This window comes from Battus philenor, unplaced genomic scaffold (genome assembly GCF_028537555.1).
Source record: "Battus philenor isolate CCGP_79_NKW_IND1 unplaced genomic scaffold, ilBatPhil1.0.hap1 SCAF_6, whole genome shotgun sequence".
NCBI lineage: Eukaryota > Metazoa > Arthropoda > Insecta > Lepidoptera > Papilionidae > Battus > Battus philenor.
In genome coordinates, this window is record NW_027181726.1 from 4,480,787 (window position 1) to 4,507,851 (window position 27,065).

Consider the following 27,065-nt stretch of genomic DNA (forward strand, 5'->3'; position numbering starts at 1 on the left):
TTGGTGATAATAAGACGTATGAAACCTTGTCTTATGTTGTTTTTAAAATACTTTGTAGCGCTCTATTATTAAGGACATGCACATACACACACAAATATCCTTTACAATCTCAAGCTTAAAAATCACGAGTCTTTATTTTTTAAATAAAAATCGTTTTAATTTGGATAGTCAACTAAAATTTGGGAATGAGATGTAATAATAAAATAAAACGTGGGTCTTAATTTTAGATAATTGTATTTCTTAACTGTTGAGTATAGCATGTACGCGTGTGCAGTTGAAACTCGGTTATCATATCACTGACCCTTGGACAGTGTCAAAGGTGACGTGTCTGTATATCATACTGCGTATATTAATAGATACGAATAACCCATTTATATTTATATTTTTACACACGCACATATTCACACACTGACCCGCATAAACGGACACTCATAGTCATAAAAAGCAAACGTAATATTCCTTCTTTTTCTAGTATTTTTTTTTACTTCCGGTATTCTATTTAGAACTTTTTAATTATTAAATTGCTTAATTTTTGCATTTTAAAAATTCGAATTGATAAAACATTCGCTTCTGTAATACAGAAATTACTAATTCAGAAGTCATGGCAACACAAATTTTTGTACCGGTGTTTGTATAAATAAATATTATTATTAATGTCATTTATTTATTGATTAGTAGTAAGTCGATATAGGGAAGACAATAAAAGGATAATTAACCTTGTTTAACTAGTCATCACAGACTGGTAATCAACGGTAAGTGTCACTCATGGGTGTAAAGATGTTAAGAGAACTTGTGTCGTGTTAACCGTTAGAGTGTACCCAATTCCTTGCGCGGACTGGTTCGCGGATGCTCGGTAAAAGCGGCGCGGGAGTTGTCGGCGCGCAGTCATCGCCCAGGAGCTGCGCCAGCCGCACGCGATGCTGCTTGTTCTCGCGTGCCTCGTTGCCGCCGCGGTCGCCGCGCCGTCCTACGACCAACGGCAGGAAGGGGAGTTTAACGTGCGCGCCGATGTCCAAAATGTAGTTTTCCTTGTCGCTATACCCCAAAAGATGTCTTTACCGAGCAGCTTTCTAGACAACTTTCTGAAGCGATCGAAACAAGCTACCAACGAAGATATCCAGGAGCGAGCGGATATACAGGTCATGAAAGAGTTCGTGGAGCCAAACACTCCTTATCGAGTTGAAATTGGATCTGTGAGTGACAGGTCGGCCGAGGGCGACGGGCGAGCCGTAGAAGTTGTCATCGCGGGGAGGAGACGCCTGGAGACGGAACCACCAGAGCGGGACGAATACAAACTCCTGGGAGCCAATGAGCAATGCGGCCCTGACCGGGAAAGGGACCCTGACACGCTCACCTGCCGAGATCGTGTTAACTTAGACGCCGACTCCGAGAAGACACCTGAGGTCATTCCTGTCCTCTCGTAAAACAATTTCAACTGTTTTGTATTTATAATTAAGTTTAATTTATTTATTAATATAGTTTGTAAAAAACATTTGTTGTAAGTAAACTTTTAAAATATTACTTGTTTTGTTTCAACTACTAATCGTGTCATTCAATAGATTCAACGATTGCAATTACACATATTTTGATTTAGTCCATCTTATATGAATAGGTTTCTTTATGACGTTAGATCTTCATAAATTACAATGTAATTCTTTCCGTTGTTTACATATCAATACTTATGACACAAGTATAAACATTTTCTTATTTAATTATCTTATTTACACTTAAACATTGTTAGAATATTTAACTATCGTTAAAACTTTAACAATTGATAAATCACAATTTCATACACGTGAAAGATTATAAAAAGACCGATAACATGGGTGTCAAACAATGATTAGATTATAAACTATAAACAATTGAAACTAAAGTTAGTTCGGGGCCGAAGTGGGCCTTTTCAGTTTCAGTTAATATTCATCTGGTATAACAATTTAACAAAAAAAAACTTTTTAAAATAGAGAATCCGTTGAGAAGAATTGAAAATGAAAACATTACGAAAATTGTAATTTTTTTTTCATCATCATCATTATCACACACATTACATCCTCTGCTCTACTCAGAACCTTATCACTCTAAAACCTTAAAGCTCTAACAATGGTAATCTAAGATCCTCGCGAGGTCAAGAATATGTAGTGAAGTATATTTTTCAACTGGACTCTTATTGCTACCCTAATGGCATTTGCAGATTCTGCGAGAGTGTGCCTAGCCTAAGACCTTTTTTACTGTAGCGGAGGTACCTGGGGGAATCCAGGTTCGGGCCGCTACACACTACTTACTATTTTATCGGATTGGAAGGTCCGCTGGGTTGCCCGGTTTTTATTGTCCAGCTAATGTCACTACTACTACGTTGGAAAGCGTGAGCGTTGGGAGAGGAATGGTAAAAGAAACTTCGGCATGTAGTATAATCGGAGATTAGCGATCCCTGTGATATCCGATGCAACCTCGTTTCCAACTACATCGATTCGTTATCGAGTGGTGACGATGTTTTTTAAGTCACATGGGCCTCAACAAATATGCGTCTAAAAACTCTTTTCTCAGGGAGAGAATAATCCATATTTACTAGCGGTTATTTACCCTCCAGACACCAAATATAAAAAAGCAAAAACTGTAAGGTGAAGCCGTATCGGTCCGGTTGCCGGTGCGGTTGCTTTGCCTCTGCAACTTGACAGGATCTGCAACCTGCTAGATCTGCATTCGAACATCTTCTTGATCGCAAGGAAGAGAGTAGGAGATGTCGTCATTCTGGCGTACCTTCTCGATATCCAATCTACATTGCTATAGCAAAAAATAACGATGTCTAACACTCAAACTGTCGCTGAACCTTTAGTAAGCATATAGACGTTCATTACAATGCATAGACGTCCTTGGACAGATAACTATGGGAGGAGATAAGGTATCTAACGGGGTATATATCATAATCGCTACGATTGAAAAGCGGGTTGGCAAACGCAGTATGGTATTATGGTAACACAGAGAATGCTGTTGCCCGTCCACTATAAACTTGATTATAAGCAGCGGCATGCTATATAATTAATGCAAAAAGTGTGAATTATATAAGACTGTAATACGGGAATCGAACTCGCAACATACGATCACAAGTATTAGTTCTGTACCGCTGGGCTACTACTGCTCTGTGTCAGCCAAAGAATTATATGTAGCAAAATGGAACATGTCCCTGAAAGTACCTTTTCCTTGCTTATTATTCACCATTCGGTACATGAGTCCGCGATATACATATTACAACAGTTTCTTCACATTGAAGATTTTTTTCTATATATCGTTGACACCAATGTGTAATCGTTGTTAAAAATATAATAATAAACCGCAGATGCACGATTTACAATTGTTACGAATGCGAAAATATTAAATTACTTGTTAATTATACAACTTGTTTACGAGATACGTCACGTACTTTTATAAGTTAAGCTTATTTAAACAATACTGTTTCTTTAAAGCCTTTTGTAAACAAGGAAAAAGTTGGAAAAACTGATATCGTTATCTCTATGCATGAGTGCTATGGCTTACAGATTTGGAATACGTACATTGTTACGTCCCAACATGAAGCTCGAATGAAAATATCACATTATTAAAAAGATGTGTTTATTCGGATCGCCGAAATTATCGCCTGCCATCTGCAGCGACAGATACAATAGAGCGAGTGATGTATAATAGATTTCAAATAATTACATTTTCCTTTATAAGTTGCGGGTTCGATTCTGACGATACAATTTTACATTATATAATTCACACTTTGTGTATTAATTAATTGCCACTGCTCACAAACAAATTTCCAGGTGGGCAACAGCATTCTCTGAGTACCATAATATAACACTATGATCGCCAACCCGCATGCCAAGGTATATAGTAAATAGGTACATGGATGTTTTTGGGGGAGGACTACGCCTTGCAATACACGTCTACGACGAGCCCTTTCTGATGTCGCGCCGTCAGCCCCAACAGGCCAGTTCGTAAAATTCATCCTTTGTTTCGGATATCTTGGCTTTTGTCATTATGTATTTGTTACAATTTGTGATAAAAAAAAAGATTCTACGATTAAATTGGCACTTTAAAAATAATATAAAATATAACAATAGAAAAGTTCGACTAAAAAATTGTCAATATGTAAAATTACTGTTAAATGTAAGAACAATAGCGATATCCAAAAGGTCAACACATAGCCATGAAGACAAGCAAGAATATCGATATCGGTAGAATAAGAATATCTTTCTCTAGATTCTCATTTAATTTGTAACTCTTTTGTGGGTCTGTACGGTTTTACATTAGACTTTGGTGAAATGCCTTTGAATTATCATAATATAGCAAATTTGAAAAGTTTATATTAAAAAACTATTTATCTGAAAGTCTATTTCTAAATAATAAAAAAAAATCCTTTCTCAGTATAAAAGGATAGTTTAAGTGATTTTAGTAATTCTTGGTTCTATCTACGGGATATTTTTAAACACCACCACAAAAAAATTGTGCTCAGTTTCTGTGAAATTGGACACCTCTGGGATTGTGATCATAGCGTACACAAGTGATCAAAATATTTGTTCACCCTCTTTACAATTTATAAGGCTTTATTATAGGCGTCCTCTACCAACCAACCCAAAATACAAATGATATTAAGTGGATATATAATGCATAAGTAAATAAATCAGTAAAGCCAAACATTACATTGAATTCAATTGTTTTTGATCGTGTTGGTATGATAATTTCAACTTCGATCTTTTATGTATTGTTATAGCTAAAAGGAAAATAATAAATATTTTACTTGTTTAAGTCCCTTATCGTGTTTTGCAAGTCATATTCGAACCATATGTCTTGATAAACACTATCTCCCGTGAAATATCAAATGAAAATATTAATGATAAAAGAAATTGAAAATACGAAAATTTTTTATATTATTGAAATAAATTAATAATTAGAAGTTAATGCATACGCAAAAGAAAACAATAGTGTGGCAAGGTATTTAGATTATATGAAAGCATTAGTAGTAGTATATGACGCATTAAAATGTATATATTAACATTCCTATAGGCATGCCTTCAGATTAGAAGCACGAAACATTTGTTCCAATCAGTATGGATTCTAATTTTAAAGTTTATTTAAGTTATTTTTCCACGCATCATCGCTGAGGTAAATCTTACATTAACAAGTACAATAATTTAATATTGTACTTGTTAATGTAAGATTTACCTCAGTAGAGCCTTCAGACAAGTAGGTCTTAAAATATACATGGACAAGATGAAGATATAGACAATAATATATTCCAAAAAAAACCGTTCAGCTTGATAGATCCCACTTCAAGAAAGAGATCACTATGCCGAGTCCAACTCCGATGGAAAACGTTCGAAATGCTCTGAAAGACAAAGGTTTTTCTCCAGTGTGTGTTGATGGTGAAAACTTACGGGTCCTAGATGTGGTCACTAACATTGGGCTTCAAAAGAATGTTCAAGATCACCCAGTGAGCAATGGAGAGCTATACAAAAAAACAAGGTCACCAACATCGGTCTAAGAATTACTGGGACACAACCTGGGCCGATGGGTACTCGAGTGGTGACCACAAGCCGGTAGACAAGGCGTGGACAGGGCCCTCACAAGGTAGACCGACGACATAAATAAGAAGAAGATAAATGCGAGCTACGCAAGCCCGGTGATCGTTGTGCTCTTTGAAGGTGGCCTTACAGTATGCATCTATCTGCTAAATAGGAAAACAAGAAGCATCAAAACATCTTTTCACTTATTTTTATACTTCGTTTAATTGTTCTTACCTCATGATTTTAACGATATACGGAGGTTTTACACCGTATCATATATGATCATATCGATCATATATTAATCTGTAACTGTAATAAGTAATCTGTTTATTATATAATTAATATAATAGACCGTACACAAACCATTGATGAAATTTCATTTTTAAAAGTGATATTAGCGATTATTGCGAATTAATCCTGATAAATATTTGCGTGTCACTTTTCAAACACAAATCGCAGTCGAATCAAATCGTCGGTCTGTGTATTTTATTAAGATTCTTTTTATTTTTATTTAAAAAAATCCGGAAATTTTGTCAAGTAAATTACTCTGTATTTATGCCTTATCAATGTCCCTATTTACGTGAAAAATAGTAAACAAGATGGCCAAGAACATATTTTCATTAAAGTACTATATAGAATGTTTTGTCGAAATACGTTATCAAATAATAATTTAAAAAATCTGTTTCATTTATTATTAATGTTAAAATAACTTAATTATTTGTAAATGCCAATGAAAAGTCAGGTAAATATGCAAGTGAAATATGCAATAAAACATTAAGATTTATATACACAGTGACGACGTCGAATTCAAACAGTTTGATACGAGAGATTGCTGAACTGAGTACAATGACGGCGGTAAATAATTTTCCTTTTGATATTCGCGAAGAAGAAGAGACTGAACATCGGGAACAGAGAAAATATTTTCACGGTAAGCAATTTAGTGCATTTGAATTATAATATATTTGAAATCAGTTTAAAAACGAACATGTGTGTTTTTTTAATATTAATTTTTTTTGTACATATTTACGTTAATTTCGTGGTAAACCAAAAAACAATTAAATCTTAATTTGAATAAGTTAATTCATAAGGCCATATTCGCTCAATGAGCTAAGAAGAAGAGGCTATGCCAGGAATTTAACTACGAGATCGAATCAGGAATTAGGAGATCTGTAGACGAACGAAAGTATACCGACGACTGAACAGGCCCCATAGAGCGAGGAATAGATGACAGCAGGGACTTAAAATTCTGTAGAGGGGAACACGAACCGACTAGCGCAGCGAAGGACTTCCACCCACAAGTAGTACAGACGACCCTGTTAAGATCGCCAGAAGACGTCGGGTGCATATCGCTGCCAACCAGTTCATTAGGGAAGCTTAAGCCCAGCCGTGGACCAACTGGGAAGCTTAAACCAGCAGGGGACGGCTAAAATGATGATAATGATAATTCATTTAGAAATTGCAAAGGTTATAAGAATGTGAAAATAAATGAATCGTTGAAAAAAAAATTCAATGAATTATTTGCGGGGTGTTACCTCCATTTTATTCTAATTTTTATTATCACAAGCTGTCTGGATTAGCAAGGCTTTCGTCTAATATTCGATGCATACAATAATAGGTAATCGGGATTGATTTGCAGTAACATTTTTGTTTTTCACTTTGAGACGAAAAACTTCTTATAAAGGCCAATAATTTCATCAATCACGACGCAATTTACAAAGAAATAAACGTCTAGTCTTTTCTCAAGCAAAATATATTATAAAGTACCTTTAAAAAAATTAAAAAAAATATATTAAACATATTTCATTTGCAGGCGCTGATTATGTGAACATTCGAATCGGACCGAAAAATTTTGTTATGACTAGTCTTTACAAAGATGACGCTGCCAATATTTACAACATGCCTCTCAGGCCTGACGATATTTTTGTTGTCAGTTTTCCACGATCAGGTATCTTTTTTTGTTTAATATTATTCAAATATAGAACATAATTGAAAGGCGACGTTGTTTTTAAAAATTTCTTTACAAGTAACCAATTGTTTGTGGAGAAGATTAGTTATCATGTTTGACCAAGAAGTACCCCAGATAATTAATGAGCTTGTTACTCTTTGCTGCCAATAATTTGTGAGCTTGTCGTTATTACCTCCGACCTATCCTTAGTGTTAATTATCATATGACTACCAAAAGCCACATGATCACCTTGTAGGCTGATATGTTAGCGAAGGCTTCACACGTAAAGTCAGTAAAATATACCTTTAATAATATAACGTCATACTGATCGAGCTGAAGTTCGGTCGTCAAGTACCTTGAATTTAAAAAAGGTAAACGCGATTCGAGTGACCGCCAGCAACCTAGTAACTAGGCGCCAACTAGGCTCTAGTCAATGCGTGGAAAATTCACTCAAGTGATCTTAAAGCAAGACAGCTTCCTATGATGGCAACCCGATGATGATATATAGGTTACCTCGACCGAGGTTTACATACGTAAATACGTTTGTGGCAATGTTTTGATTAAAACTCTATAATAAGGACGTCTTTTTAAGGTTTTTGTTTACAAATTAGTCGCAGAACTCCCTAAAGGGGTAGATGCCTTTATAGAGGCCGAATTATAATGAAGGCTTTTAGATATACAAAGATAAGATGTAATGTGATATTACATACAATCCCATCTAATTGAGATTTCCATCTATTGATTCTAGTCTTGGAGACTTTAAATTTGGTAGGATTATTTCTTTTGCCGAGATCAGTTCGAGAAAATTTTTGTGAAAGTTCACCCGCAGGGGAGGTTAAAAGGGCGTTCATTTAGTTCGTAAAGCTGGAAGTATCAGCTAGTGTAGCAAGAGTACTTGTAAGCTTCATGTTCATGTTTAATATAGGTTTTCGGGATAATAATTTTAATGTAAAACTCTTTTGAAATTGTAGGTACAACGTGGACTCAAGAGTTGGTCTGGCTCCTAGCATCCGATTTAGATTACGCTAAGGCTGCAGCTAATCCACTTAAATCGAGATACATTTTTTTGGAGTAAGTATCACGTATATATTTTTTTTTACTTTTTACATTAGCACATTGTTCCTATAAAGATATATATTGAAAATCGAATTCATTGTTTGAAATTAAAAAAAAAAAACTTTAATATTGGTAGATTACATTTGATTTTAAATAAGTCACAATGATGAAGAAATAATAATTATTAAAAAGAGGTCGCAACTAAGGATGTCCACACAGGAGGTGAGCAGACCGCTTTGAACCGATCCTATTGGAAACGTACAGAGAACCCTCCGTCTAGTATAGGCGGCTTTTAAGGTTGATAATGACGATAATTAAGTGGAGAACAAAGTGTTGATTAAATTAGTAGCTTCATATATTAAAAAAATATTTTATATTTATACTTTAAAAATATTTATTTTCTAATAAACAATTAAAAATTATATACAGATAACATAAAATCCAACTAAAGAACCTTCATCGTTATTAAATTGTATTTTCAACATTGTATCCTTTCATTTAAATGCAACTAAAAATTAAATAATTTTAATAGATTGCAAATATATTCAGCCAACTTTCAATAGTATTTTGTTAACGCACTGTTCGCTTTATGGTTATTAAAACTAATCCGTTAACAATATTTAAAATAAAATATAATTATTAAAAACTATACCATTTGCTGCTGATAAATTTAATTAAACAGAATAATATAAGATTTATGAAATAGTTTTTTTACCATAGGAAAAGATATATTTAAGAATTACTATACCATATAACATATCACTTTGAATTGAAACTTTTTTACAGAAACACGTTGATCAGGTTACGTTATAACAGTTTTTTTTTCTGATGATGAGATCCACTTTAAGATCTCTCCCGAAGATCGTCACGATGACCGACCTTGCGGTGTCCGCATCCTAATGAACGTAATTATGGCCTCGCCCCCCATAGGGTGTGGGTAGTTCTTCCACTAGGTAGACACCTCGTGGGAGAATTGCCCACACCGCGTCCACCGGCTCACGGTCGCCACTCAAAAAACCTCTCGGCCCGGATCGATGGCCGATCGATATACGTGCAATTCTTTGAACAACGTCGGTTATAACAGTTATTAACTTATTCTATTATTGTCTGGTTAAGGTTTTTGAAAGCCGCTGGATACAGGCTGTTTTCAATCGGTCCGTTTGGAAATCTACGGGGAGATCCGTGTTCAACAGTGGTCGCCCACCGGATATAATGACGATGATGACAATGAAGTGTTCTTTCAGATTTTCAATGTTTATGAGTAAGGAAGTTCAAGACCAGGCTAGAAGTGATAATGTAGGAAAAGAAGAAGAGTTAAGGTTTTTGGACATGGTGTGCACACCCGGGTCCAAGTTGGCAGCTCAAACGCCGTCACCTCGTTTCTTCAAAACCCATCTGCCCATGTCGTTGCTACCTGCTACCCTTCTGGACACAGCCAAGGTTGTGTATGTAGCACGCGACCCACGTGATGTAGCCGTGTCGTACTTCCATCTAAACAGGCTCTATAAAATGGTGAACTTCACGGGCGACTTCAAAACTTACTGGAATTTTTTTATTAAAGATATGCGTAAGTAATCAAAATATATGATATTTACTTATACGTGTAAAACATTCAAATGGGTGAATGTGGCTAATTTGTTAGCAAAAATCTTTAAAGCATTTACACCTGTTTCCAATTAAAATCAAATCCTGTATAAAGTGATCACTCTGAATTATGTTACGTTAATATATTTATTCTACTGGAATGCGGCAACCGAATAAATTCTGGCAGTATAAATTCTGCATGGACAACTAATAAATAATAATAAATTTTAATATGCAATAATCCGAATTTAGAAAATGCTTTTTCTTACTGTAGTATCATAACGATTTTTATTATTTCAGAATTGATATAGGTAGTACACCTATCTCCCTATTTACACGGTAGATATGTTCCTGAGAAAAACGTGTAAATCAAAAATTAAAAATTTTCAAGTCAAAACCGTGTAAATCGAAAAGCTTGCAGAAAATGCATAATTTTGCTATTTAACAGTTGTGATTTTTTTTCAATATTTTTAGATATACACAGAAATAAAAATAAAATGCATTGACAAGTTAAAATATTTAATATATTACGGAGACATTGAAGAACAAAAAATAAAACCAAAGGTGTTTTATTATTCTTTATCACTGCCAGAAATTACTCCCATTCTTTTTTTCGGAATCGAAGGTTCGAATTCACTTTCATCACTCGAAGTTATTTGTGCCGATTCGATGTTTGAAGCAGAAATATTTACATTATGAGAGATGGTAATTAAATCGGTTATTAACAATTGCTTCGAATTTTTTGTAAGATCTTTGTAAACTTCTTCATATTGAGCCAAGTCAGCACATAGCTCGGGATTCCCCGTGAAATGTGTACACAGACCACGTGTTCAATCACAGTAGCATTTAGGAGAGTGCGATAATAACCAAAAAAAAAACTCATTTCGAAAACCGTGTAAAATCGAAAACGTGTAAAACGAGTACCGTGTAAATCGGGGGATAGGTGTAGTTTGTAGCTTACATTACATTCACCCATTCAAAGCTTTTACAACTATTGCCAATGACCCTATATACCTTTTAAATAACGTATATTTTTTTAGTTCGTTGGACACCGTTCTTTGAACATTTGAAAGAGGCTTGGCAGATGCGTCATCATCCTAACATGCTGTTTCTGTTCTATGAAGAGCTGTTGAAGGTACATTTCTAACATATTTACAAAACAAGTAGAATTAATTTGTAACAATAATATAGAAGGAGGAGGTGTTCTCGTATGCTTTATACACAATCAAGATACTTTTATCATAAATATGGTAATAACAATAAAAAATTGTTTGATTTTATAACTGTTTGATTGCTTGTTGACATTTTATAGACAGGTAAAATACTTCGCTCCTCGTGCAATCGTCTACTGAAATGCCCCCCCCCCCCATATTACCAACTTTACAATGTGTTCTACTCTGGAATGCGCTCCCTCGCGATATTAGGATGATCAGGAGTCGTTGCGCATCTAAAGCGAAGGTTCGAAAGTTGTTGCATGAGAAGCTGACGGAATCATCATGATTATTCGATTTTATTTTTTATTATATTTATATAAATAAAAAGGATATGTAGATTTAAATATACATGTTATATATATATATAGTAAGTACCTTTAGTATATTTCTATAAGGTGTTTTATGTGATTATTTTCTCTCTGAATTTCATTTTACTTTTTTTATATGATTTTAACTTGTTCACTTACGTTCGCCGCTATACATAAATTAAGTGAAAAGTATTTAAAATAAATAAATCTATTGCCGTAGAAAAGTTCAAAACACTGCGGGAAGTAGTTATGACAAACTTTTTTAAATAACTGTCTTTAAAGGACTGCAATACTTGATAAATATTCCACAAGAGTTTAAAGTCCAGGTTTACGCATCCAGCATTAACACTTCCAATTAAAACACCGTTTCAATATTTACTTACTAAGTGACCTGACTTTTTCATTATTTAAACCACTTTTTATATTAATCCTGTGTAATTTTTTAATTTATTAATCTTCCTGTTTACTAATCTGTGCGAAACGTAACGAAAATTTGAGATTTTATGCAACTTTTTCCTTATACATTAAAAAAAAACTTTCCCCCGATCTATTTGTCCTTATACGCAGAAGTCGTATAATTTCACGGTTTTAGGGTTGTGCTGTTCTTGGATACACGCCCGATAGGACGCCTTACAGAAGAACCCTAATAATTGAGATTTCAATCTCTTTGTAAAATGTTGCTTCTTCTTACAAAACTTACAATGTTTATATATCTCTTTTTAATCACTCTTTAAAGACTTATTTTCTATAATAATTTTCAAACGTCTATTCGAAATAATAATTTTAATAATTGTTTTAACGACACGGTTTTATTAATAATTTGCTAAAAAATGTTAGAACTTTTACATACGGCTTTTATAACTTTTATAGCTTTTATAACTTTTATTTCTGTCACAATTGGGCCAGTAAATATTAATTCTATTCAACATTATATTCTGTTTTAGAACCTCGAATCAACCGTGAAACGCGTCGCTGATTTTTTGGGAAAACAATTGACTCCCGAACAAACGAATGCGCTTTGTTCACACCTCTCTTTCGAAAATTTCAAGAACAATCAGTCTGTGAACATTGATGAAGTTAGAAGATTGGGCCTACTGGCGGAAAATGAAAAGTTTGTGAGGAAAGGTAAGCTAGCGTGTCAAATAACTTTTGAAAATGAACGGTTATAAAGCCTGTTATTTCTGTAGTGGGGGAGATATCTTTTGAATCAAGATACTCTAGTAGGACAAAGATATGTGAGATTCATATCCACTCCCCCTCGTCTATCGTCCTATGTCCTGGTGAAAAACCCTGGTAACTTTGTCCGGGATGCACCTCAGTCCCTCTGGGGTTGGGCGAATCGCAGTGTTACTTATTACAGTGGTTCGAGACTACGTAGGGATTAGAGGTTTCAGTTCGCTTCAGAGTCGCTGAAACATCGTTAAAACTTATCTTTATATTTCGCTGTTATTTTTTATTTTCTTAGGAGAAACTAAAAGTATAAGATATAAAAATAATTTACAATTTTTTTAAAAACATACTAAAGTAGTGACCAACATCTAAAAAAACATATTCGTAGTAGCTTTTTAGATATCACTTATTGTTAAAACGAACCCTTAGGTAATAGTTTGTCTGAATTATATTTCAATTAGAATAAAAAGAACCTAATCTAGATTTATTTCCAATTAAAATTCAAAATGAGGACAATTAAATGGACAATTTTATTATTATATTGTAGATTAGGTATGGACTAAACAGATTTTGTTTATTGCTGTTAAAAACAAAATACCCTTAAAAGTAAATAATGCAAATATTTGATTCTTTCAGGGAAGTCCGGTGGCTGGAAGGAATATTTCGACGAGGACATGGCGCGAAAAGCTGAGCTATGGATAGCCAAGAACTTAGAAGACACTGATTTGCGTTTTCCATCCAAAAACAGCTGATTTTGATAACATGTTTAACATTACACATTTATAAAAAACGTTATAGAAATAATAAAAACGTTTTTTTCTTCTTTGAGAGATTTTAATTGAACTATATCATATTATTAACTGAAACATTGTAGTTAATCTTCGGCTCATCTTATAGTTTCGCGCTATTGTTATGTTACTAAGACATATCATGTTAATATATTAACAGATGGAGAGATTAATAGAAGCTTAGTACTATTATCTAATGCGGTCATTTTCAAAGCTTTATGCCACACGGGTTTCTTTTATGGGGTAATGTTGGTGATATCATTATTTTCTAAAACAGAAAAAAGCTGTTCGTTGTATTTAAAATATAAGATCAAACAACTCTCTTAAATACGGATTTTATGTATACCTTGCCTATGTGCAATCGGTGGTGCTCAGCGGTAGAGGACCGAGACTTGCGTCCATAGGTCGCGATTCACAATTCCTGTGATACAGTATTATATAATTTAAACTTTGTGCATTAATTATATAGGATTCCTAGTACACACACCAAGTTTTGAAATTTGGGTGTAACATTGCTTTTACCGAAAGAAGTAGGGTTGTGAGGACGTACACATCAAAATTGTTAAAGTTTTTTTTATAAAAGTACAATTTTTCTCAGCAGATCAGCATTCAGAGCCAGTGTTAGCTTACTACTAATAATGTTATAATAACCGACGATTCAATAGGGCGTGTAAATGCCTTCTTAATTAACGAATTGTTTTCCAGTTCGATGGGCACCGTTTTTCGAACATTTGAAAGAGGCTTGGCAATTGCGTTATCATCCGAATATGCTGTTTTTGTTCTAGAAGAGCTGTCTAAGGTACTTTTATTAATGATGTTAATAATATTTTTTAACAAAAATTATTAACATAAGAAATACAACTTTTTGAAGACGCACTTATATATTTCTTTAGCAAAAGCGTGACCTATTTATTAATTGGGAGACAAGATGTAGAATAAATTTTAAAATAGAGCTATGGTAAAGCTAATATTTTCCACGCTTCTTAATTTTCTGTCTTGAATACGAACTATTCTTTTCATTGCGTCGTTTTTGGATGAAGCATTGTTTTTACTTCACGCAATAGAACCATAAAAATTTACAATTCAATAGAATATTTAATGTACCAATACCGAGTCAGGGCTGCCAAGGCTTAGTGTGAAGTGGTACAGGTTAAATGCAACCAGCGCTCTGCCACCTCTAACCAGTGACACTTGGATATTCGGTAACGAGGATATTTTTCCCAAATGCTACGCAGTCTTATCGCGTGCTCCGCAAGGTCGGGGTGGACGCGGTCTTGGCCCAGCTCTTCACGGGGCACGGGTGGTTCTATGTGTACCTTCATAGGTTCAAGCTCAAGGGAGACCCCTCGTGCTACTGCGAACCGGGCGTGGACCAGACCGTGGACCACCTTGTGGCCTACTGTCCCGCACATGCACGAATGCACAATGCCCTAGAGACTAAAACAAAGCTAAAGATAGACATAGAGAGCATCGCCGTTATGATGGGCGACGACAACCTTCGCCCATCATTCCTATCTTTCGCTCGTGGGGTGGCGAGTGATACGGTTGAAAGAAATAAAACTGTATAGAATAAGGTACTTAATAAACTCTGCACAAAATAAATTGTTAACTAATAATAAGAAATAGAGAAAGAAATGTGTAATAAAGAATTAAGAAAGTAAAATAAATGTGTAAATAAAGATAAAATAAATGTAAGATAAAATTAAAGAATAAAAATAAATAAAATGTACAAAATATAGAGTAAGAAGATGATGGAAGAAAAACGAGGAAAGAAAGAAGGTAGAAGAGAGCAAAACGAAAGATATTGTGAAGGACAAAAGTAAAGAATGAAAGATATTGTGACGCGTGAAAGAGAGTGATAAATAAAGAAAATATTGAAAAAAAAATTAATATAAAGTTCCTGATCCCAAAAAGTTAGGGGTACGACCCCGTGACACTATAATTACTCGCGCAAACAAAACTTGTAACTGACAAATAGTCGAAGCAATTGCAACTTTCTTATAATTATTTACCGAAATATCACCTATGGTTTTTTAACTTATTTGTGCTCTGTGTAATTGATCTGAGTATTATTACAATCTTACCATTTATTATCTAATTTAATTTTTGTTTAAGTACAAACGCTCAAGGAAAACGCTTTCGCCTACTCCATAGGTTATGTTGCCTGATGTTACTCAATCATCGTTATATGGCGAAGCCCCGGGAATGTTTTAACATATCCACATCTACCCCAACGATGGCGTAGCCTCGTTTTGAAAAATATATATAGAATTAACCTTTTGTTTCATTAGTAAAGGCGTGCCGGAATCCTGCACACTTTACTTTCCGGACGTTACATCTATCGCGGACAGTAGGAGTAGGAAGAGCAGCGAATTATAATTTCGACACTCCTCTCCCTCCACGACTCTGCCTTCGGAAGCAGAGACAAAGGCTCCCTCCTCTACTCACCCTTGGGCAGGATAGCCTCCTGATTTTTTAGCCATCTCAGAAATGGTTACCTGGTTGAGAAGTAGGATAATAAAGGTTACTTAGTTTCACTAGGGAAATCCAGGTCACAGCTACTAAACTTCTTGAGAAAGCAATTAAACCCTGAACAAATAAACACGCTTTGCACACATCTCTCTTTTGAAAATTTCCAAAATAACAAATCCGTGAATAATATTGAAACTAAGAAATTAGGAATGATGTTCGGAAGTGAAACGTTTATTAGGAAAGGTAAATAAATCAGTCTTAGTCTGTAATTTTTACTACGACGGACAGGTGTAAGAAGAAATACAAGAACAAGTTCATAATAATAACATTTATTTAGTGAGTATAGTTTTTAAAATAAATCGATGAAAACGTTAACATACTCGTATATGCAATGAGAAGACAGCTACGTGTAATTGTTACAGTTGCATAGGTTAACAGCACTGAACAGCATTAAATATTCATATCACAGAACCGAAACAAACAGCACTGGATATATTCATAATTAAACAGCTAATAGCTCTCGCTGTGAGCTGCGTTCGGTAACAGCTGTGTATATATTTTTATAACACTGTTAATAGCACCGAACGCTAGTAACTATATTAATATTTATAGTCAGCGACGTTAATTAAGGCTTAAGTCTAGCATTGGGCGCTTATCGCATAAAAATGATGAAGATGATGTTGACGACTCAGTCAAAACTAAACCATTATAAATGTCGCCCAGAGTAATTAATAATTTTTCCGTGTACTGGTATAAAAGTGTCAAAATTCAATAACTTATTTCAGAATTAACCTTGTTCAATGCAAATGCATTTTTGATATCTATAGCCTCATAATTACATAACGTTATCGTGTCGTTGGTGATATCGCTTTATAAAATGAAAAGTAATCCCGTATCTAGAATTATGTAGATTGTCTAGAGGCACCAGAGATTATTTCACATCTGATAAATTTTGACCTTGTATTTTTATGCGATAAAAGAAACAGGTTTCGGAATTATCGTCATAAGTTATTATAATTGAACAGTAAATGCTTTTAAACAACTAAAGGTACATTTATTTTGTGTAAATGATATATAAACTAAGGTAAAAATTTGAATCATTCAGGAAAGTCCGGTGGCTGGATGGAACATTTCGACGAGAACATGGCGCGAGAAGCTGAGCTATGGATAGCCAAGAACTTAGAAGACACTGATTTGCGTTTTCCATCCTAAATTATTGATTCTTTGTAAGCACGACTTACACTCACAAAAATTGCTACAAAAATATGTATGATTTCCCTGGAAAAGTTTTTTTACTGTTTATCACCTAAATTTACATAAAATATTATATCTTAACGTTTTTCTTACGTACATTTAATAATCAGGGAAAAAGGTAAAGAAAATTTAAATAATAGATTTCAATTATTGTCTTCATTTATATAAAATATAAAAAACTACATATTTCGTTACTTATAAACAAAAGCAAAAAATATGTAAAAACTTTATTTAATCAAAATATTACATAATGCCTACGCGCTGACGATATGTACAAGAAACAGACGAGCAAAAGCTCGACATAATGATGTGTGTAAACCAAACCTAATCTAAAGAGTTTCAGTTTTGTTTACTATCCATTAACAACCAACAAGACAATTTTCAGCTTTTTCTCATTACTTTAACAAGAACACTTATTTATTTTAACTTCTGTATTTTATTGCTAAAAAAAACATTATTTCTGTAAATAAACTTTAAATGTTATTTTGACGTAATATGAAACGAAAATACAAAGAACTTATGTTATTATTTTCAACTGATCTGGTCCTTTTGAAATGACACTGACAATTTCTTAATAATCTCGTCAGTTATAAGCGAAGATTTTCAAATAAGAAGTTAAGCCTTTTTAGTTAATGTATATGAACATCTAAATTATTTAATAAAACTATAAGTGAAGTCAAATCTCAAGTGAATGTATAACACAGCTAAAAAGAACCATTATAATACTTATAACTTAATCACAGTCGTTGTTTTGCGATATTTATACATAATAATTAACTAATTATTCTTTTTTATTTTATTCCTCGACATGAAAATTACTCCCCAATTTTCCAGAAAGTCGTTCTTTAATTTTTCGAAAAACTTGCTGGTTATAAAAGGAACTAATGTAATATTTATAATATATTATCATTTGTATGTACATTTTTAAAACATATGTATGCAAAATGAGTTTAGGCAAATGTTTATTTAAATATCCGTTATTAATGAATTTTCCGTTCCCAGTCACTCCTTTTATTTCTTTATTGCATTCTATTAGTTTATTTATTGCAACCACCGGTCCTATTGGAAATCTTTCCGTATGCTAAATATCGATGAAGCTGCACAAAGCCTAAGCTGGCTAGCACCATATCGCCCATCACATCAAATGCATGTATTGGGAATCTATGTCCAAAAGTTGACGTCTTAAAACCATAGGCCGAAATGATAAAGTTAATTTGTTCGTACTAGCTCTTATCTTTATTTAATAAATATCAACAAATGCAGAAAATCCTGTCGGGAACAAATGGTAGGAAAAATTCGACTTATCTAATCGACTATCTACCTATGTCATTATTATTTAATGCAGATAAAATGACATATAAAAACCGACTCAAAAACTTATCATATTCCTTAAACATTGTTAAACAAATGTAGATGATGGCTAACAACTTATATAATTTTTAATCTGTGGAACGGGTTTTTTGTGTTACAAAGTTATATTACTATTTATATTGTGAAGTTTTTTATGACTAAATCATGAGCGATTCAGAGAAGCAATTTGTTGAAGTTGTAGACGTCGAGCAAAAAGTCGTTGATCGACTAAAGACTTTATTCACAAGTAAGTAACGCTCAGATTAAATTTGATTTCGCGCTTAGTAACCTTATTCATAATAACATGACGTTTTGTTAATTAGATAAAGCACTGAATCTCCCTACAACGCGCTATGGTCCAAAGGGCTATTTGTTTCCTAGAGAATTTGAGACTGTCGGCAGAGACATATACAATATGGAGCTTAGGCCTTCGGACACTTTCGTCGTAACATTTCCGAGATCAGGTAAATAAAATCAAGCATATAATCAGTTAAAAAATATAACATCAAAATATTTAATAAACATTTATGAATGGAACACAGATAAAAAGCTACCTAAACATATAATAATCAATTGATAAAAGTCTTCTAATTTCAGATACCTTTGCGTAATGAGAACGTTACAGTTACAATTGAAATATTTGTTGGAAATAATAAAATCCGTAGTTTACTTAATTATTATAATATAACAATGAACAAAATAATATACTTTATCATAATCAAATAACAAGAGGTTGATCCTTATTTAAAATAATAAATAAGTGCACATAGCAAAATCACAGAAAAGGCTATATAAGAAAAAGCGAAGATACCTCCAACGTGTAACTTGCTTTATAAAATTTTCAATACTTATCTTTTCGATGGAACATTTTCAGGCACAACGTGGACGCAGGAGCTCGTTTGGCTAATTAAAAACAACTTTGACTATGAAAAAGCTGCAGAAACTTTGCTCGCCGACAGATTTCCCTTCATAGAGTAAGCTAGTATGAACAACTTTTACTTTAGATTAGATATAAGATGCAATACTACCACAACATCTCGTGTGTCATCACTTTTACGAGTAAAACTTACACAAACCATGAACATAAAATTACTTGCATATTGTGTTGCACTTCACAATGTATATAAAATTATTGTGCAGTTAAACTTCGAGTGGTAATCGAATGCATCCAGATACAGGGCTGCTTTCCCTACACACAAATGTGACCGTTAAAGTCTTTTGTTTCCTACACGTGCTAAATTTAAAACTTCACAAATGCTACACAGATTAAATAGCTAAATTAAAAAACATAAGGTTACAGATAAATTCGGAACATTCAAAAAAATTCTCTTTAGTAACAAACAACACTGTAGTTGGTGAGCTTTAATTATAGTTCCTCGGACATTCTCACGACGCGTACAAATGGTCACTATAAATGGTCCTAATAATTATTCACTTTAGCTCATTTATAGAAAAATAATGATAGTGAATACGGGTAAAAATAGTAAAAATACGCAATGAACATATCTTGATTATTATATTTGTTGTAATATAAAATTATATAATTTTTCGTATATATTAGGTTAATTATGTTCAAGAAGAAACGTGACACGAATAATAAAATTGGAGAAGAGAAAGTAAAAGCAGCTTCCGAAGCTCTTATGGTGTCAGTAGAAAAAATAAATGGTATGGCCTCTCCGAGATTTATCAAATCACACCTGCCGATGTCGCTACTGCCGCCCAAACTGTTGGACACTTGCAAAGTTGTGTACGTAGCCCGGGAACCTAGAGACGTGGCGGTATCGTTTTATCATCAACATATATTGATGAAAAAGTGCCCAGCTGATCTGGATTTCAAAACTTTCTGGAGTTATTTTAAAGAAGATTTGGGTAAGTACCTTCTTTACCAATGAAAAAGTAAACATAATTCTTTCACAATGCCACACAAAACCAATCAATGATTTCTTCCTTCTAGTTCCATGGACGCCGTATTTTGGACATGTCAAAGAAGCATGGGAGTTGCGTCATCACCCTAACATGTTATATTTGTTCTATGAGGAGCTCTCTAAGGTAAAGATAACTCGTGATGATCATTTGTGTATTTGAAGGTAAGATTGCCAGAATATCACAATAGATTGAAACTGGTATTAAAATGAGCTTTCTATAACAGCGTCCTACAAAATACGTGGCTATAATTATTCGAAAAGTTAGATGCTATGCATAATATTCGAGCTCATGCACAGCATCACAACAAAACCCGATTATGTTAGCAAAGTCGGGTTTTATTACGAAGAAGTGTTGATTTTGAACTGTGTGTTTGTTTTGTGTGTTTTGATATGTTGATTAAACAAGAGTTGAAACACAACACACCCGAACCAGTGTGAGAAAGTTCACAAATATCATTAATGCAATAGTTAGAATAATTAATTTCTAAACACCTGAATTTATACACTTCTTTAAATAAATTACTTTAAAAGGATTTTTTTAAGATTATGTTAGTCACGACAGCAAATGCAATATCGATTTCTTTGCAGTAATATTTTTGTATAATGTACTTGCATTGTTGTACACAGGACCTTGCAGCGTGTGCGCGTCGCATAGCTGAATTTTTCAATGTCGCAATCACAGAAGATCAAACACGAAAGCTTTGTGAACATCTGAAAATAGACAACTTTAAAAATAACAAATCGGTCAATAATGAAAGTATGAAGGATTTAGGATTGCTTGTAAAAAAAGAAAGCTTTATAAGAAAAGGTAATGTAATAGTCTGAACACTTCCAAAAGTTTTGGTTTACAGAAATATTGATTTTTTTATAAATTTAATTTTGTTACAGTTAAGGCATACATTTTTCTTATATTTATGTACGTTGCCAAAGATAGATGGCGCTGAGCGCTTTCTTGTTTGCTGTAATTCTTAAAACCTAAACCCTATTACCTCAACTCAAAATAGAAAATTGATCATATTTCATTTTGTCGCTAATAAATCTTCTACATTCTTAATATAACACCTACCTTTTGATGGTATTGCCATGACAGAAATTAACAGAGACTGAAGAAAAATACGCAAATATTGTGTTGTTAGTAATAAAGCATAACTATATTGTAACTGTCGCAAGTTGTACAAATGTTTATATGCTATCGCGCAGTGGTTAAACCGTGCTGCAAGTTGACGGACTCTTTCGCTCCGTGAACTAATATCTGATGAAACTGTAAAAGCTTCCGCGCTAGTATCAATAACATCATTAGAAACAATACTAATCCGTGAGCCCCAACTGCCGCCATACTTCAAACAAGCGTTAATTTGTAAAAATATATGCACCCGTATAGACTTCTTCATCACACACACATCTATACAGTAATTTTATTTCAAAAATTTGTAACGTAATTAAGAAAAAATTATAATTATTGCTTAGTAACAAAACACGTCAACGCAATTTAGGTCTGTAGTGTAACACACTGGTCTTCTCGTGTCTGAACAGCTTTCTATTTATATCTTTAAAAATATAGAAATCTTGGTAAAGTCCTCGCGTATCCTAAATACTGTAAATTATCGATACTTATGAACTGTAGCAAAATGTGCAATTGTGGATAATGTGGTAATAAATTGCAGAAAGATACATGTATACATAGATAACTGTTCCTTAAAATTTATTTAAGAAAACATGTTAACAGAATTTGAAACCTTTAAACAATAAGCGTAAATGCTAGAAGAAGCTGTGTGATTGCATTTTTTCCCATCAGACTTACTTAGTCAGTAACAGCATTTCCTATCAGAAATTTACTTTGTATTAAAAAAAACTTCATTTAATTTACTTTGTATTAAAAAAATCTCATCCACGCTGATCTAAATAGCCTACCGGTGACAATAATCCAATCATTAGTTCTATCACTATTAAATTAATAAAATGTTATGTAAATTAGTATAATGAGCCAGACTTAATCAAGAGCAATATCGAAACGGAAAGACTACGCCGTGATAGTATCATTACAATGATATCGACAGCTGGTTGCTTTTAATTTACGTCAGTATTCATGACAGAAAAGATCTTCGGGAAGCGTTTTACTTTAGTCATCCGCTTAATATTCTAAAATAATTACATGATGTAAAAAAAGTATGCGATGTAAAAAATTATACTGATTCAATTACAGGTAAAGTTGGAGGTTGGAGAGATTACTTTGACGAGGAGATGACCCTAGAAGCGGATCGCTGGATAGAGGAGAACTTACGGGACACCGACTTCCGATTTCCACAATAAAACTAACTTTTGACACATGTACGAATAGTAGTATTCCATGCTGTACTTTATCACGTGCTGCAAAGACTGCCTTTTAATTGTCTTTGTTCGAATCAATGATAAATAAAGGTGTTATTTATCACAAAGGGGCAAATTATTCGCATTTATTACTTTGCATTTCGAATACGAATGTTCATTTTTTTTATAATAAATATTGGTGATTTGTGGTAAACATAGGTTTTAATAGTGGAAAATGCGCAAGCAATGGTCGTGCAGGCTAAAAAGGGATTCCTTCCTAAGACAGTTTGACAAACTTATATTTATTTATAAACTTTAATAAATAAAATCATCCGTGAAACTTTTTTTCTAATCATGGTACCTTCGTGAATGGCCGTAGTAATGTTTTCCATGTTTAAATTTATCCTTTATTTATCTCTTATAAAGTTCATTTTGTAGCATTGTAATTATTGTAATATCATAAATAATATCAACAGGATGTTTATTGAAATAGCATTTGATTTGAATAATTACGGGGACCAAATGTATGTTATTTTACAAGTAACAATTATCTATTACAGTAAATACAGTAAGTTTTTAATGATCAATTACTTTTTTACGATAAATCTTTTCTAAAAAATCAAATTTATCTGATTATTACACTTATAAATGTCAACTCCTCTGCCTATCAGACAAGATTCTCTTATCAATGATTTATTTTAGAAGATAATATGTCTTATTTTATTTAATAGCCTCCGTTATTAGAGCCCTCTCAACCCTTTCTGATTTTGGACAGGGCTTTACTTCTTTAATAATCCTTTTCACGCAATCTTTTATTGATATACTCGTCTATCATACGTCATGAGATTTCTCTTTCATCTTCATTTATACTATAATTCCTTTCATGCATCGCCTCACTTCTTTCGGGTCGCTCCTCAATTATCTCGGGTACAGTTATGTATACGTCACCGCTTATTGCTTTTGTTTTTATTCATACTATGCTGTTTATTTCCTTATTTTATAATCGTTATTACATTTTTTTCACAACAAATTTTAAAGTAATTACAATTTGTCTACTTTTATTTTTATTTATTATCTACATATTTGGTTCATAATTCTTGTTTTATTTTTATTTTTATTTCCTTCTGTATTTACATACTTACCCGACCTTTTTTATTTTCCGACACTGTTTTTTTTTTAATCACGTGCTCAACTATGGCCCTATTGAGTTGAAAATGGCAAGCCTATTTTATTCGTCATTTATTAGTGAGGCGATGTTGTAATCTTTTTTTCCTAGCAGGAGCTCGGAACCATTATTATTATTATATTCAACAATCTTTAATAAATATAAAAAACGGTTGATGTTAGGTCATAGATTATACAGGCTTGTTTGTATTTTCTTATCTTCAAGTAGTAGGAACTTTAAAGCGCCTTATTTAAACAGACCGCAATGTACATCATGCAAGCGACTGCGATGAAGGATATTTAGGAGTAAAGAGGTTTTCAATCCTAACTGAAATGAAACACTGTTGTATGAAGTACGCTACATAGCAGAATACTCGTCTTGACAAATTTTGACAAATATAGCCACGGGAATTATATCAAAAAACGTTCCGACGGTCACTCGGCGTACGCGTGGTACGTTGTGTCCAGTCGCTGCTTTGATACTCGAAGTGAGTCCTATGTTACAACGGCGTCCTTTTTCTTCTTTTCTTTTTAATACTCGTCTCCGTTCATCTACTTCTTTCTCGGAGCTTCTTTAAAATCACGCCACAATCTTTATAACGCCTCGCACCCCGACAGGGTTTGAGTTTAATTATTAAAATAACCTTCGGTCATTGAAGTTAAATACATTCATAATTCGCACCGGCACGAACACATTCTGTCTACTACCGAAGTTCCTCGTTTTGACCTGCTGCCTCCTGACCAGTCCCGGGAGATCGTGCGGCTGCTAATAGATTCAGGCGTTATTTTGTCCATCCATCTAAAGTAAGAAAAGGACTAACATATAGCTACTTCCGCTAAGCAGCAGTAGTCGTGCGATGAAGTGCACTGCCCGCCAGCCCGCTGATAAATGCGCATGCGGCAAACAATGCGAACTACAAATCTACCACCGTTAATTCACTCAACACGTGTTTCACCCCTCCACATCTCCACATCCTCAGGAGTAATGTTACACCAGTATCCAACCACCGAAGCTCGAAGCGAATTGACTCGGTGTTTGGACACTGGTCGGTCGCATTGTTTGCCGTACGCGCATTTATCAGCGAGCTGGCGAACGGTGCACTTCATTGCACGACTACTGCTGCATAGCGGAAGTAGCTATATATTAGTCCCTTTCTTAGTTAGGATGGATGGACAAAGTAACGCCTGAATCTATTAGATCTTTTGCCTTCCTCACCTTAAACAGTCTAGAAGGTATAACCCGGTACACCATACCTCAAAGCATGCCGGGTCAGAGGTTGCGGATTAACAATTGTGCAACTATAAGGAGCTTTTAGTGTAGCAGCTAATGATGCAACTTCAAATATAATGCCGTATGTACATGCCGTATATTCCTAACTTTCACTGTATCTTATAAGCTAAATTTTATTTAATTAAAGGCTATACCAATAGCACTTTCTTTTGCTTAAGAAATATTTTTTATAAAATTTTGTTAATAATACTTTTTGATATTACAATTTTAGCTTCATTTACCTTTAATTAAAAAATAGCAAAGTATAAAAGTAACAAAACGATTGCTTCTGAAGAGAGAACAAGTTTCTTGTTTGACACGCGACCCGCTTTCAAGAATACCGCTGCAACAGAACGCCGAGTTGAACAACATCGCCAAAACGTCTAGCGGAGATGGATGCGAGCGTCTACGGCCGAGCCCGCACCCTCCGCCGGGGCGGCGGTGGCGGGCCTGAACAAGTACTCGGCGGTCAGACGTCGGGAACGGCGCGGAGCGCTCGCGACGTGGCGCGCCAAGCTCTCGGAAGAGCGCTATGCGCGCAGACACGTCGTTGGAGCGATCCTGCCTGTCTTCGAGGCTTCCATTGCGGTGGGGCAGCCCAGGATTGCGCCTGGCACACGCTCGGGGCCTGCCCGTCGTGGCAGTCAGAGCGGCGGATCCTGGCAGACGAGATCAGACATGACCTTTTCTTGCCAACAGTCGTGTCGGCGATGCTGAGCGGGTCATCGGCGTGAAGGCCCTTGGCCTCCCTCTGTGAGACCGTCATGGTCCAGAAGGAGGCAGCCGAACGGGATCGGTAGAGAACAAATCCCACTCGGAGACGACGCTGTCAGCGCAGGGGCGCGCCTCGCGATGGCTCTCCTGAGAAGGGTGTTCCCCGACCATAAACGGGGCCTTCGGAGTTGTGGGAGTTGAGGGTGGAGGCCCTAAATTCCCACTAGCTTCGGCGACTCTGAGGCGGACGATGGTTCGATGTGGTCTCGAACCATTGTGATAAAGTCACGAGGGATTCGGAGGTAGCGTGAACCATACACGCATACCCCGGGACGGGCTAGCTAAAATAACACAGCGCGAGGGAAAACAACTTAACGACCCCTGACCGGGAGATACCGCAGTCTTCCGTATAGTGGAAAGGGTGATCACCGGGGTGTTTTAGTCCTACATACCCTGTTCTCCCCCCAAGGCAGAGCATCTTAAGCATCCGGAAGCTTTTCCCCCCCCAAACCAAAAAAAAAATGTCGCTAAAACTTGTCATACCGAGCAGCTGTTCAAGCCCCCTTATGATATTTTTCAGCGGGTGTATGTGTCAGGTTGAGCTTTGTCAACACAAGCATTCCATATGAAACAGCCATTTCAGTTTAAATTGAGAACCAGTTTCTGAATTCAGTTGTTAAAATAATGTTTTACACAGGGTGTCCGGTGGAAAATTTATATTTTGAAACTTAAATATTTTTTTTAAGTACATATTAGTATTCTTTATTTTTTAATGAGTATGTTATTTAAATACCTTTCATAAGAAAACAGTTATGTTTAGTGACCTCGGTGGCCACGTGATATCCCCAAAATGGCTGATCAGTTTGTAGGAGAAAGCTACCCTAAGTAAATTCATCGAAGTTCTGGCTGCATGTGCAATCGCACCATCATATTAGAACCACGTGTATTATGAGCACGATGGATGAGGTCGCAGTTTCGGCAAAAAATCACGCGTCGATAATATG

General features: G+C 34.7%; 3 protein-coding genes across 3 annotated transcripts; all 3 read left to right on the top strand.

Moving 5' to 3' along the window:
• The first annotated feature begins 694 nt into the window (after nt 1–694).
• On the top strand, nt 695–1,535 carry LOC137930538 (uncharacterized). The gene has a single exon (XM_068773823.1). It carries the CDS (start codon nt 918–920, stop codon nt 1,422–1,424), a length of 507 nt encoding a protein of 168 aa, XP_068629924.1. The 5' UTR covers nt 695–917; the 3' UTR covers nt 1,425–1,535.
• Nucleotides 1,536–3,933: 2,398 nt separating this feature from the next.
• LOC137930549 (sulfotransferase 1B1-like) lies at nt 3,934–13,587 on the top strand. Its single transcript, XM_068773840.1, has 8 exons — nt 3,934–3,967; nt 6,334–6,468; nt 7,351–7,485; nt 8,457–8,556; nt 9,786–10,108; nt 11,166–11,260; nt 12,592–12,772; nt 13,454–13,587. Exons 1-8 carry the CDS (start codon nt 3,940–3,942, stop codon nt 13,567–13,569), a joined length of 1,113 nt encoding a protein of 370 aa, XP_068629941.1. The 5' UTR covers nt 3,934–3,939; the 3' UTR covers nt 13,570–13,587.
• Nucleotides 13,588–18,741: 5,154 nt separating this feature from the next.
• LOC137930129 (sulfotransferase 1E1-like) lies at nt 18,742–23,279 on the top strand. Its single transcript, XM_068773243.1, has 7 exons — nt 18,742–18,928; nt 19,005–19,145; nt 19,556–19,655; nt 20,243–20,550; nt 20,636–20,730; nt 21,234–21,414; nt 22,810–23,279. The coding sequence occupies exons 1-7, from the start codon at nt 18,847–18,849 to the stop codon at nt 22,914–22,916; spliced, it is 1,014 nt and encodes a 337-aa protein (XP_068629344.1). The 5' UTR covers nt 18,742–18,846; the 3' UTR covers nt 22,917–23,279.
• Nucleotides 23,280–27,065: the final 3,786 nt, after the last annotated feature.

Coding starts and splice junctions, on each gene's coding strand:
- LOC137930538 (XM_068773823.1), top strand. CDS start 918: ATGCTGCTTGTTCTCGCGTGCCTCGTTGCCGCCGCGGTCGCCGCGCCG.
- LOC137930549 (XM_068773840.1), top strand. CDS start 3,940: ATGTCGCGCCGTCAGCCCCAACAGGCCA. Junction 8,557..9,785: donor TCGAGATACATTTTTTTGGA/GTAAGTATCACG, acceptor GTGTTCTTTCAG/ATTTTCAATGTTTATGAGTA. Junction 12,773..13,453: donor TGAAAAGTTTGTGAGGAAAG/GTAAGCTAGCGT, acceptor TGATTCTTTCAG/GGAAGTCCGGTGGCTGGAAG.
- LOC137930129 (XM_068773243.1), top strand. CDS start 18,847: ATGAGCGATTCAGAGAAGCAATTTGTTGAAGTTGTAGACGTCGAGCAA. Junction 19,146..19,555: donor CGTAACATTTCCGAGATCAG/GTAAATAAAATC, acceptor GAACATTTTCAG/GCACAACGTGGACGCAGGAG. Junction 20,551..20,635: donor TTATTTTAAAGAAGATTTGG/GTAAGTACCTTC, acceptor TCTTCCTTCTAG/TTCCATGGACGCCGTATTTT.